Source organism: Podarcis muralis, chromosome Z (assembly GCF_964188315.1).
Source record: "Podarcis muralis chromosome Z, rPodMur119.hap1.1, whole genome shotgun sequence".
Taxonomy (NCBI): domain Eukaryota; kingdom Metazoa; phylum Chordata; class Lepidosauria; order Squamata; family Lacertidae; genus Podarcis; species Podarcis muralis.
This window is the reverse complement of record NC_135673.1, coordinates 10,266,767-10,280,850: the sequence shown is the minus strand read 5'-3', so window position 1 is coordinate 10,280,850 and position 14,084 is coordinate 10,266,767. Positions and strand designations below refer to the sequence as shown.

The 14,084-nt window shown below is 44.3% G+C and overlaps 1 protein-coding gene across 1 annotated transcript in view; it reads left to right on the top strand.

Annotated features, from left to right (window-relative positions):
- Positions 1–14,084, top strand: part of PHF19 (PHD finger protein 19) — a 37,992-nt gene that overhangs the window by 4,133 nt on the left and 19,775 nt on the right. Inside the window, exons 2-4 of the mRNA XM_028715685.2 lie at positions 8,078–8,272; positions 8,767–8,848; positions 12,571–12,666. Of these exons, the coding sequence (XP_028571518.2) occupies positions 8,093–8,272; positions 8,767–8,848; positions 12,571–12,666 (358 nt within the window). The 5' untranslated portion in view covers positions 8,078–8,092. The remainder of the gene's footprint in view (positions 1–8,077; positions 8,273–8,766; positions 8,849–12,570; positions 12,667–14,084) is intronic.

Here is a 14,084-nt window from a genome sequence, read left to right as displayed (position 1 = left end):
TACTAAGAGATGAGAGGAATAGAGGGGGTTTCTCATTTGCTGATTTGAGACTGTACTTTGTGGCTGTGTGCGTGAAGGAGTGGGTAGAATTAAAGGATGCAAGAACCTTTTACTTGGATTTGACCTAAGGTTTGGGTGGCATTGCTATTTGTATTATAATAAGGCCAAAGTGCACAAGAGTTTTTTAAATTATGTGATCAGGAGGAGTGTGTACAATGTTTGGGCAAAATATAGAGAAATGTTAAGAAAGGAAGACCCCATGCTGGATATCTCCAATGGAGGCGGTTGTGGTAAAAAAATTGAACATGGAAGAAAACTGGGGAACGTATAAAGACCTTCTTGAATTTAAAGATAACTCTGTAAGACTTTAAAAAGAGAGAGAGAGAAGAAGAAGAAGTAATTAGACTAGTCACAGATTGATTCCAGTATTTCCAAATAAATGAGATATTTAGAAGAGGCAAAGAAAAAGGATTTGTAGAAGGTGGATTGGAATTTGAGAAAATAATATTGGGAAATAACAAAAAAATTAAAGTATACAGAACTCTACTTGAATGGGAACCTAAAGATGAATAAGTGAAAGAGGTGATTATACACTGGGCATCAGTTATTGGATATAACATTGAACCTTTGGCATGGGAAAAATTATGGAATGGGCCAGTAAAATTTTCGGCCCGCTATGCAATTCAAGAGAACATCTTCAAAATGGTATATAGATGGTATCCGATGCCAAGTAAACATGCCACAATGCACAAGAGAGGATCCAATGCATATTGAAAATGTTTAGAAAAAGAAGGCTCTCTATATCATATGTGGTGGCAATGTAAGTATGGGGGTTGGGAAATGATATTTGAGGAACGCACCTTAAATTCACCTTCCCTAAAAGACCAGAAGCATTCTTGCTGACAATAATAGGGGAAGATATACCTAAGAAAACAAGGAACCTATTTTTATATGCAACTGTGGCTGCAAGGAAAACTTATGCAAAAAAATTCAAAATAAATTATTGTTCCAACAAAGGATCAATGGTTGCAGAAGTTAATAGAGTTTGTTTAGTTAGCAAGTTTGACAACCAAAATAAGAAATTGTGATGAAAAGAAAAGGAGGCAAGTGGGAGCTTTTCGAAGAATACTTTAGAGTGGTATCAAGGTTAACTTGCAAGTAGGATAAGCCTATGAGCAGCAGTAGACAAGACAAAGAAAAGAAAAGAGAAATAATAGGGGGGGGGGAGAGAAAACGTAAAGAGTTGTAGCAAACTAAAAATTTGAAATAGAGTGTCGATGGAAGATAAGTTGGGAAGTCTATATAAGACTAAGGCAAAGCTTGTATGGATGTCATGTGTCAAATGGGAAATGAATAAATGATGATAATAATAATAATAATAATAATAATAATAATAATAATAATAATAAAAACAAAACAAAAAAACTGATGTGGGCCAAAGCAGAACAAGACGTTTGGCACCAGGTTGGCTGCAGGAGTTGCAGGAAGGAGGCATACAAGACGCCATCTGACTGCCTTGGGGACTCCACTCCAGATTTGTATATGGTTTACTCCTTAGCCTTTTTGTAGAATAATAAGTTCCAGTAGCAGAAGGCCTGGTGGGGAACCTGCCCCTCACCTGACTTTGGGAGCCTGCTTCTCTTTTTCCCCCTTTTTTCTTTTTTCAAATAATTTTTATTGAATGATTTTATGTTACAAAAAACAATACAGCCATACTACCGCTAAATATAATTAAGAAATAAAAATTACATACATCAATATTTAGTTTGTTGTTTGTTATTTACTGTCTTATTTCCTGCCAAACATTGCATACATAAATACACATATGTGCAGACACCCACACCCGCACACAAAAGGATAATAATGACAATCTTTGGGAACCTGCCCCTCACCTGCCCCTCTGGTCAGTTGCATTGCTGCTGCTTACTGGGAGAGGGAGGGGCGGTGAGGTCAGAGTGGTGCAAATGCGTTGGCAGGAGTACCCGATTGGCTATTCCGGTGCATTTGCACTTTGCCAACCTCACCACTTCCTCCCTGCTTCCTCCTGGTAGGCAGCATCAAAGCAACTGCTTGGAGGTCAGGTGAGCAGTGGTGCCCCTCCGTGTCATGGGCTACTGATTATTATTATTGCTCTCAAGAACCATTATTTATTTATCTAGTGTCGTCAATGTGCAGAGCCCTTTGGCAAAAGCTCTGGTTGACAGATCCCTGTCCTGAGGAGCTTGCAGTGTAAAATGTGACCAGGGGTGGGGGGTGGGGGGAGATGACAAAGAGAAAAGAGGGAAATGGAAGCAGCAAAAACTATGTAGAGGAACATGCATCTCTTCTAGTTATGGTGGGTTGCAGCCAACTAAGTTTTACCCAGAGTAAACCCAAATAACGTAATGAACTTAAGTAATATCATGTTCACACCATACCTTTCTTAGAATCATAGAATTGCAGAGTTAGAAAGGGACCGTGAGGGCCATCTAGTCCAGCCCCGTGCAAGGCAGGAATCTCAGGTAAAACATCCATGACAGGTGGCCATCCAACCTCTGCTTAGAAACATCTGGGAGAAGAAAGGGAAGCTCCCAGGTGAGAGGCTTGGAGGTCCATCCCTTTCTTTGTGAGAAAAGGGTTAAGAAGTACCCTTGAGAGTTTTCTTTTTCTTCCTCTGTTTTTGTTTATTAGATTAGTTTATTGTATTGTATTATGAAAAAGCTTTAATAAAATATTATGAGGGGAAAGAAAAGAAAGTTCTTCCTGATGTTTAGTTGGACTCTCCTGTCTTGTAACTTGAATCCATTGGTACTGGTCCTACCTTCCAGATCAGGAGAAAAGAAGCTTTCTCCATCTTCCATGAGAGATTTGAATGTGGCTATCATATATCATTTCCTATTTAAAGTACTGTGATACCACTGCAAAACAGCATAGCTTCCCCATAAGAATGATGAGGGCTGTAGTTTGTTAAGGGCGCTGGGAGCTGGAAACAGGACCCCCCCCCCATTCCCCTCATAGAGATACAATTCTCAGGGGGCTTTAACAATCAGTTCCTCTTCTGCACAGGGAAGTCTATGAAGCGGGGGTCTGATAGCAGCTTTAAGCACCCTTAGGACCCAGAATTATTTGTGGGGGTGGGAGCCATGACTGTTTAAAGTGGTAGCATATCATTTTAAATGTATGGTGTGAATGTGGCCATAGTCTTGGCTATTAATTTCAGTGGTTCTACTCTGAGTAGGCCTAGCATTGGCTACATCCCAGTGCACTATGGCTTTATTTATATGTTGTATAGATTTGCACATCACCTTTTAAGATAAGCACCCTTTGTGGGGCTCAAGCTGACAATGGGATCAATAATGAAATCAAGAGCTGTTAAGACATGTGGCAATATTGTGCCAAAGGCTTCCTGGTAAAGATGGGTGGTGATTATGTGTTTGTTTAAGGAGATTTGGAGTCCCTTCGGGTTTGTGCGTTGTGTAATTGTGAGGCTGGAGAAGCAAATCCAATGAACTCCAGACCTTTTTCTTGGAAGACCAGAGGCGGTTTCTCATAGTTTGGAACCGAACACAGAATGAGCTTCCTTGGAACCTGACCTGCCTCAATCTCCAGCACTGATTTAACAAGCAACAGACTGCGCTTGCTGTATCCTGCTGCTAATTGGCGCTGGCTTCCTCAGCTGGCAAAATAAAGTTAAGGAACAGCTGTCCAAAGAAACTTCCTTAGGAAGTAGCCTTACACCCAATCAGACAATTAGTTCCTGAAACAATCATATGTCCTCCTGTTATCTTACTCCCCCCTTCCCCGCCTTCCTCTGATGTCTTCCTTAATTGTAAGCTCCCCAGGGTCAGAAACCAGTGTTAGAAATTGGGATAGGAAAAAAACCAAGGAGCCATGTGGCTCCTGGGACCTACCGTATTTTTCGCCCCATAAGACGCACCTGACCATAAGACACACCTAGTTTTTAGAGGGGGAATGCAAGGAGAAAAATATTCCTTAAACGGAGCACTGAGCAGAGCCTGTATGCATGCCAGGCTCTGCTCAGCACTCCCTTTCACGAGCCATGTGGAGCATGTGTGCGGCGCTTGCAGGCTTTTCCCTGAGGAGGGAGAAGGGCAGCCTGTCTCTGATGGGTTTCCCTTCCTCCTCCTCCTCAGGGAAAAGCCCCCAAGAGCCGCACACACGCTCTGCACGGCTCTTTAAAGGGAGCGCGGCTCTTGCGCGCTCTGTCCCTTCCCCCACCTCCCGGAAAAGCCCCCAAGAGCTGCACAGTCTCTTCAGGGCAGCGGGATGAAGGCTCCCCGCTGCCCTGAAGAGGTTGCACCCGGCTAAGCCAGAAGCTAGAGCAGCGAGAGGGAGCGCTGCACAGTGATCCCTCTCGCTGTACTGGCTTCTGGGATAGCTGCGCAGCCTGCATTTGCTCCATAAGACGCACATGCATTTCCCCTTACTTTTTAGGAGGGAAAAAGTGCGTCTTATAGAGCGAAACATACGGTAGTTTGTGGATGCAAAAACAAAATGTCTAGGCAGCTTTTTTTTTTTGCTGCAGCTGCGCTACCATACCAGGTGATTTGCCTGGCAGTACGGCAGCAAAAAAGTAATTCCCTCCCCCCTTTGCTGTCAGGTGAATCAGTTGGTCTGCAGAGTAGCGTGGCAGCAAATGGCACCCCTTTTTTGCTGCTGCAGTGCCCAGCAGACCAGCTGACTGCAGCCAGGCAGGGGGAGATGCTAGGCACCAAGGGTGGCCCACAGACATCTCCATCCAGCTGCAAAATGCCGGTTGCCAGTTGCAGAATTGACTGGTGTCCGGCTAATTTTGGAACGCTGGCAGAAACCTCTTCAACCTGTTCTTTGTAAAGCACCATGTACACAGATGGTGCTTTAACTTACGTATGTAGTTTATATTCAAGTTTAGACTATGAGGAGTAGAGCAATTAAAAATAGACATGAGAAATTTAGGTCCACTAATTTCAGTGGGTCTAATCTGAGCAGGATTTAGTTTGATAAATATTAAATATATTTAAAATTAATAATATAGTATATAAATTAATAAGAATAAGCTCATTTAATTTTTTTTTTAAACCAGTTTATGTCCTGCCTTTCGAAACAAAGATTCTTTCAAGACAATAATGTGTATATGCCCAACCACAGTAATGAACTGAAGATCAACTAAATAATATCCATGAAAACTATTAATAATGATTCAATGATAATCCATTGTATCTAGTGTTAGTCCTACTCACTTTGGAATGAAATGAAGGACATGACTCCATTAATTTTGCTAAGTCTACTCTGAGAAGAATTTAATTGGATACAACCAATTTTTTTGTCTCTGAGAAACCTGCCCAAGGTGGCTAAATAAATCTATACAACTAAGCAGAATAGAATACAATGTTGTGAGCATCCATCTGTCTCAAGAGACAATGTTCTAAGTCAGACTGCTGCATTAGTGACCTCCCTGGGGCACAAGTCTGGGCAGTGTGTATGGAGGTCCTGGGCTCCCCAGATGGGAAGACCTCTCTCTCAGCCTCCCTGATGTGGTCCAAAGGAAAGCAGAGCAATACATTTGGCATCAGCTTGGCTGCAGGAGTTGTGGCAGGAGACGTACAAGGTGCCGTCCAACCATCTTAGAGACTCCACTCCAGATCTAGGTAGGGTTTACCACTTAGCCTTGTCTTCTCCCAAAGATATTCCACAAGGCATATCTTAGGACCAGAGTTTTCCTTCTCCTAGAAGGGCTAAGGGACGCGGGTGGCGCTGTGGGTAAAACCTCAGTGCCTAGGACTTGCCGATCGCATGGTCGGCGGTTCGAAACCCCGCGGCGGGGTGCGCTCCCGTTGTTCAGTCCCAACGCCTGCCAACCTAGCAGTTCGAAAGCACCCCTGGGTGCAAGTAGATAAATAGGGACCGCTTACCAGTGGGAAGGTAAACGGTGTTCCGTCTGCTGCGCTGGCTCGCCAGATGCCGCTGGTCACGCTGGCCACGTGACCCAGAAGTGTCTGCGGACAGCGCTGGCTCCCGGCCTATAGAGTGAGATGAGCGCACAACCCTAGAGTCTGGTAAGACTGGCCCGTACGGGCAGGGGTACCTTTACCTTTACCTTTACTTTAGAAGGGCTAACTTCCAGGTTGATGAGCCCCATCTGCCCCTCACTTCCCTCTACAGCACATGCAGAAACTGCTTTCTTGACCATTGGACCCACTATTGGTCTTGTCCATTCAATCCACCAGAGCCTATCATCGCATGCAAGGGAAGTCCCTAACCCACTGAGGATTTGATGCCCCTCGACTACCCTGGTTTAACTGGCCATTCGAAACTGTTTCCTGGGGTGTGGTGCTATCGCACACTTGACATGTTGGCAGAACTGGTCACTCCCAAAGTTATGAGTAGTTAGCTGGTTTAGTGGAGGGATGGGTGAATTGTGCTTCCTCACCAGATTTTACTCTGGGTCTTTTGTTGATGCTCATTGTATTGTACAGGGGAGTGTTAGTGGAGGAGTAATACCTCTGGTGGAGAACATGTCATGCCCCTATTGGTATTTTGTCCATCTTTGGTCCCCACCCTGCACTCACCTCTCACCTGTAGCTCCTAGAAGTTGCCTGCATGTAATAAAAATTGTGGGCAGCCCCACACAGAGTGCATTGCAGTAATCATCGTGTTTTAGTGGTCAGGCTACATGATGCCTCCTATCCCAGGTTCCCTTTATAAACCATGCAATTCCTAGCAGAAGCCACCAGAGTTCCCAAGACGATCCCACTCAACTGTACTTGATCGCCTTCTAATATCGAAGTCCCAGTTTGAGGTGATGTCGACTAACTGGGAATATACATAACCCCAAGACTCACCATTGCTGCCCTGCATTTTTTAGCTGCTGTCCAGTGTGAGCTCAGTGAGGCAGATACTGACACCCAGGCCTTGTTGCAGAGTGTTCTGCGCACAACCCTTGGATCCTGATCAGCCAGCAGCAACACATGACCAGAGGGTCATGCTCCAACAGATTGTGCAAGGCGTCTGCTTGGCAGATGTTGGGAGAGTGACCTGTTAGATGTTGTTGGCTCAGCTGATCTTGTAGGCTTTTCAATTCCATAGTCTCTGCTGAGCAAAGGCTTCCGCCGCCAACAAAGAGATAAAAATAGATCATGGTTCAGGCGGTCCATGCTACTGGCTTGTTGGCTGGGCCTCCTGTTTTTTGAACCAAAAGAGTTCCTTGAGGGGGTTGTGGTTTAGTGATGTAATCAGGGCAAACACCACCCTCAGTAAATGATGGCTTCCACAGCCCGTTGGCCTCCACATGGACCCTGTCTGCACTATACATGTAAAACAGTGCCATGCTGCTTTAAGTTGTTGTGTCTTCCCCCAAAGAATCCTGGGAGTTGTAGTCTGTTCAGGGTGCTGAGAGTTGTTAAAAGGTAAAGGGACCCCTGACCATTAGGTCCAGTCGTGACCGACTCTGGGGTTGCGGCGCTCATCTCGCTTTACTGGCCGAGGGAGCCGGAGTACAGCTTCTGGGTCATGTGGCCAGCATGACTAAGCTGCTTCTGGTGAACCAGAGCAGCACATGGAAACGCCATTTACCTTCCCACTAGAGCGGTACCTATTTATCTACTTGCCCTTTGACGTGCTTTCAAACTGCTAGGTGGGCAGGAGCAGGGACCGAGCAACGGGAGCTCACCCCATCGCGGGGATTCGAACTGCTGACCTTCTGATTGGCAAGTCCTAGGCTCTGTGGTTTAACCCACAGCACCACCCATGTCCCAGCCCACTGAGAGTTGTTAGGAGACCCCTATTCCCTACACAGGTATACAATCCCCAGAGTGGTTTAAGAATCCATCCTTTTCCTCATGGAACTCTGGGAATGGCCGTTTTGTGTTATGTTATTTTGTGTTATGTGTTATGTTGGAAGCTGCCCAGATATTATTATTATTATTATTAATTTCATATCACATGCAGCTGCCATTTTGTGCTTCATGGGTTGGCACTTTCTCCGAGTTCCAGGTGGGCCTACCAGCTGGAAAAGTTTGGTATCTCCTGACCTTCATTAACGAAGCTGAATTTTAAAATGTAAAAAATAATTTTAAAAAAATTCATGTTTTACCACCAGTGTCCACTCAGGGTCATGGAGAGTGCCAGTGTTGAGCCTGTGCTTGCGGACAGCAGACCTGTTGACCAATCCATGGCGGATACAGTTGCCCAGAACCATAAAAGCCGTCAAGAACTGATGCTCAAGCTAACGGAAGGACAGAACGTCTTGTGCTGTTGGACTGATGGCCTCTATTACCTTGGGAAGATCAAGAGGGTAAAGAAAGTGGTTTTTTTATTTAAAAAAAACCTTCTTTATTGGAAAAAATAAATCATTTTCCTTAGACAAAGAATGCTGGATCCTTTTCTCATGGAGGGTAACAAAACATCATTTATGTTCTTGGGAACATTAGGAAGATATTCACTTTTTATTCATATTCTGCACAGAGTATGTGTAAATCAAATCAAATCAAATGTAGGCACCTTATATTGCTGTTGATTTCAATGAGAGGTTGAGAACATGTCAGTCATAGTCCCACTGAAATCTCAGAGCAAAGTGAGGCAGTGAGGAGGGGGTGCCAAGCCAATGTAATAATGAAGTGAGTGGGGTGTTTGTGGGACATCAGTTTTCTGCCCTCCATGCCCACCAGCTGAAGTAATTGTTTCATTCCACCTCATTATTGTGCCAGTCTTGCTTGTGTTAATAGCTTGTGTGAACCATTGGTTCCTAACAGTTTTTCTCTCTCTGCCCCCTGGTTTCCATATTTGCAGGTGAGCGGTTCCAAACAGAGTTGCCTGATGACCTTTGAAGACAACTCCAAATACTGGGTGCTTTGGAAAGACATCCAGCACGGTGCGTGAGTCTGCAGTCCTTTCTAGGACTTCTGCATGGGCCCAGCCTATATGCTGGTGGTAATGGAACAATGGAGGGGGATCCTGAAGTGGGGGAGCAGAATGTACCATGTTAAATTTCAGCGGTAGGTGGGCGCCATTTTGAAAAACACAACGAGACTTCCTGAAACAAATGGCTCTACTGTAGAGCTTCTCCCTGATGTGTTGGGTTTGATGGAACATAGTGTTTGAGAGATACTGGGGTTCAAGCCCAATGCCCTGGAATGGCCAAGGGAATCCAGACACCCACCCACCCCTCATTGTCAGCAAAACAGGATGTTTATTTAGGTGTTCCAAGGCTGGTGTGACACAACTGACGCAATCAGAAAGTAGGGAGAGAGTGGTTGGCACACCAAATATGAAAACAGCACTTACAAGCAATGGGGCAGTAATGTCCATGTATAGCATTACTTTCACCTTCAGCTAAATTCTAATAGTTTTTCTGTGAGTCATAACATTAAGCTTCTAGCTTCCTTATCTCTTGCCCGACCACAGCTTCTAATAACAATCCTTTACTTACGTCCTGTTCTGTCTTTCTCCCATGGTTCTCCTGTAAACACAACCTTCACATACCAACCTTGACTTGCTCAGCTCACTGTGGACAATAATGAGCGGGGACGGTCAGATTGATTATAAGGCAATTTCCTGTGCTCCCAACTTACAGGAGTTTTTGATGCTAGAACATAGGAAGCTGCCTTATACCAAGTCAGGCTATTGGTCTGCCTAGCTCCATATTGTCCACACTGAGTGGCAGCTGCTCTCCAGGGTTCCAGACAGGGAGTTTCCCCCCATTTTGGGGTTTTCTTGCTGGTGCTTTCTGCAACATGCTATTGATACAATAATAGTGTAATAGAGTCTGGCAAGACTGGCCCGTACGGGCAGGGGTACCTTTACCTTAGTGGTAAATTTACTGGCCTGGCCACACACCATTCCTCTTTATTATTTGCCGTGCAATGCTTCCCCAAAATTACTGCATTGGTGCCTTGTGAAGAGAAGAAGCTCTTGCACCATAGCGCAACAAAAGCAAGACAAAACCTGGATTTTTTTTTATTTTGCTTGACAAACAGCTTTCTTTCACTTTAATAGTCCTCAGACATTTTAACAAATAGTGCAAGATGAAAATGTCTGCCTGAGACAGCAAGCATCTGCTGAACCAGAGCTAGGTCCTCTGACTAATCTCAAAGCTTTTCAGCCAGATATTATTATATTTTGTTGAAAAGAACAATATCATAGAACCCCCTGGAACATTTTGCTACATTCCTGTTGTTTTTTCCTACAGATGTGAAGTTTCCCCCCCTCTAAATTGATATTCCTGCAATCTAGACTACAGACTAGATAAATCTGGACCATCTGTGGTATAAAAAATTACAGGGCTTCAGCAGGAAGCTGTGGGCTGTGGCAGACCTACATTTAGGGGTCCCTGAAGCAACCAGCAGTGGTCTGAGTGACCACTGTCATTCTCTTCAATGAGGTTGTTCCACGACTGCTCACCACATTTTTTTTAAAAAATGTAGCTACTACATCTTGGATTTTGATTAAATTTGCTGTGCTGGATTATCTCACATGTTGACATCACTGGTGTGAATAATTCCCACACCCCTGTGCCTCATAGTTTTCAAGTTATGGGGGTATGAAAATTAGGAAAATGTTATATACATGCAAGATACACCATAGAATGATGAAATAAAACATAGAAAATACCACGGTCAATATAATCTTTTATTTTAGATGCCTATGAAAATACGTACTACATGGAGCACATTTTACGAAACTCTCTTTTTCTAACTTTTCTAGCAACATAGTTACATACAGTTTCATCTTATGAGAGCTTATAAAGAATAGCTTTGAAAAATTCATTTCGGCTTCACATCTCATGATAGGCATTGTCAAGTACAGCTTAAGTGCAGCAGTAATATTGGGCAACACTTCAGTTATGTGTTGCTCACATATAAGCTGAAGACCTCCTGCGCATTGAAATTTAAATGGCATCTTTTATTCTGTGTTCTGGGTTTTCCTAAGGTGCAAATATTCTTTGAACTGATAATACCCATTTACTAATTTGCGTTCAATATCATCTTTGTAATATGATTTTATCAGTTAATTACTGTCCACATCAATTTCAGAATTGTTCATCAGTTCTGAGAAGAATTTGAATCTTTTTTGCAATCTGCTCATATGGGTCAATTCGCTTACTTAACTGGATTATCAAGCAGTCGGCTACAACTCTTTTAAAAACTTCAGAATAGTACTGTATGGTTTTTCTCATCTGTTCTTCAAGTTGCTGATCCACAGTATTTTTATTTGACTTTTTTGTTATCCAACACAACATTGCCCCGTTTATATTCCATGCTGTCTTCAGGATTTTCCAGAGCTCTGAGCATATTCATCCAGTCAGAAAACCCACCTCTGATTTTATTTTTATTTTAAAAAAGGGGGGGATATATTAGTCACAGCAGAACAGCCAACTTACAGTGACACTCCACCATTGCAACATCTGTGCTGCTGACTCTCAAACTTTGGAATTGTTGAAATACACACAATAAAAAATTAATCGGTTTGAGTTGTGAGACTCAGATTGGATCTACTAGACCCAAAACGTTTAAGCAATGAGGACTAACATTCCTTCTGGGGCTCCTTCAGGATTAGAGGTCCTAAAGCTTAAGCTTAATTAGTTTCAAAGTCGTTCTGCTGCTGGCTATGGGGAATGCACCAATTCGAAATGAAGCCGTATGTCCATCCTGAAACTTTTGCTGGCACAAGCACTGTTATAAGCAAGATTCTGGCTACATTTAAACAGTCCTGACTTTCCCCCAAAGAATTAAGGGAGCTATTAAGGGTGCTGATAATTGTTATTCCCCCCCCCTCCAGAGCTACAATTCTCAGAGTCCCCTGTGAAAGAGGGATTGATTGCTGAACCACTCTGAGAATTGTAGTAATTCCTGTTTAAAGTGGCATCATAGTGCTTTATGTGTGTGAAGGTGGCCTGCATATAAATGCCCCAATACCATCATGAGCAGAAAACTCACCACTGGCGTTATATAAAATGTATTTCTGAAGGGGACCCTGATATAAGGCTTTTTCATCTTTGCATATGAGGTGGAAATCTCCCATCTCTAGTGACAGTAGGATTGGGCTTCGATACGATAATCTTTATTGTCGTTGTCCCATACAGAACAACGAAATTGAAAAAAATCTACATCAGACATTCAAAAACCAACAAGCTTGCTATCCCAGCCTGGTTAAGCCTCTAAAATCTCTGACACCCCATAATTAAATACAATATACTCCCACAGAGGCTACCTTACACTGCGTTTAAAACCAAAATCGCATTTGGATGAAAACTGTTTCTCAGGCGGCTAGTCCTAGTCTTTATAACCCTGTACCTTCTTCCAGAAGGCAGGAGCTGAAAGAGATCATTTCCGGGGTGCATACTATCCTGCACTATCTCTGCAGCTTTCTTATGGCACACGGAAGCATAGATTTGATCCAAGGTGGGAAGAGTGCACCCAATTATTCTCTCTGCAGTCTTTACGACCCTGGACAGCATTGTTTTCCCCCTGACTGTGCAGCTCCCAAACCACACACACAGACCATGGGTTAATATACTCTCAACAGTACAATGGTACTCCATCCTTTTTCCAAGCGGTTGTGGCGATTGCTGCTGACATTTGTCTTCTTTTTCAGCTGGTCTCCCTGGTGAAGAGTCAATGTGTAACATCTGTATGGAAAAGACAAAATCCCCCATGAATGACATACTGATATGCGGGAAATGTGGACTTGGTAAGAAGAATGTCCTGGAAGTTCCACCACCCTGAGTTAGGGGCTTGGGGGGGGGGGTGAGGCAGAAAATGGCAGCAACGAGAATGCCCTTATCGCTCAGCAAGCTTGCTGTATCGTTATTAGGTCGGCGGGAAGTCTCTTTTTTTAAAAAAAGCTCTGCTCTCCAGATCTAAAAGGTTCTTAGAGTGGCATGTAAGAATAAATAATAAGATGATTCCCCCCCCCCCCCCCGGCAACTCTCAGATGCCCCAATTTGCTTTTTTCCTCCTCCCTTCCAGTACCTTTTCCTTTCATGTTATGCACTTTAGTTTTCTTTCTGTCAAGGAGACTGGAAAGCAAGCTCCCTCCTGCTGCTCTTTGGTTGGTGGATGGGGCCAGACTCCTTTGCCTCAATAGGAGAGCAGCCTCCGAGTGGCCCTTAGATGGCTGCAGCCTCCTGCTGGTGTCAAGAAGCTTCCCTGGTAGACATCTTGCATTTCTTTCCTTTGGTCAGAGCTTGGCAGTGGCATGCTGAGTGACATTCCTAGGAACATAGGAATCTTCTTAAGCTGAGTCAGATCCTTGGTCCATGCAGCTCAGTATTTCCCAGTGTTGACATTCCCTGGCAATGCTTTTCCAGGGTTTTGGAGTCTCTCCAAACCATACTTGGAGATGCTGGGAATTGAACTGAGGACCTTCTGCATGCAAACAGGTGCTCAGCCACTGAGCTATGGCCCTTCTACAACATTCATGATCCCAGAGTAAATGCAGGAAGTCTCAAATGTTGGTCCCTGCAAAAAACACTCTGGTGCTCAGCCTCACAGTTAGACCTCTTTCCAAAATGCCCCCCCCCCCCCAAGATTTCATGGCCCTGTTTGCAAACAGTGAATCAATCCACTGTGGGTTGGATTGTTCCAATGTTCAAGGACTGAAAATTTCTGTTAGGGGTGTGTGTGTGTGTGTGTGTGTGTGTGTGTGTGTGTGTGTGTGTTTATCATTCTGTTGCTTGACATTGTAGCCTATTGGTTACAAGAGTGCAAGAATCATGAGAACTGTAGTTTGCCCGTTGCAGAGCTATAACTCCCAGCACCCTTTACAAGCTACAGTTTCCAGGATTCTTTGAGAGGGGAGCTATGCACTTTTAGTGTATGGTATGATGGATTTAGCCTAGTGCAACCTTGTAGAGGGGGACGCGGGTGGCGCTGTGGGTAAAAGCCTCAGTGCCTACGGCTTGCCGATTGAAAGGTCGGCGGTTTGAATCCCCGCAGCAGGGTGCGCTCCCGTTGCTCGGTCCCAGCGCCTGCCAACCTAGCAGTTCGAAAGCACCCCCGGGTGCAAGTAGATAAATAGGGACCGCTTACCAGCGGGAAGGTAAACGGCGTTCCGTGTGCTGCGCTGGCTCGCCACAGCAGCGATGTCACGCTGGCCACGTGACCCGG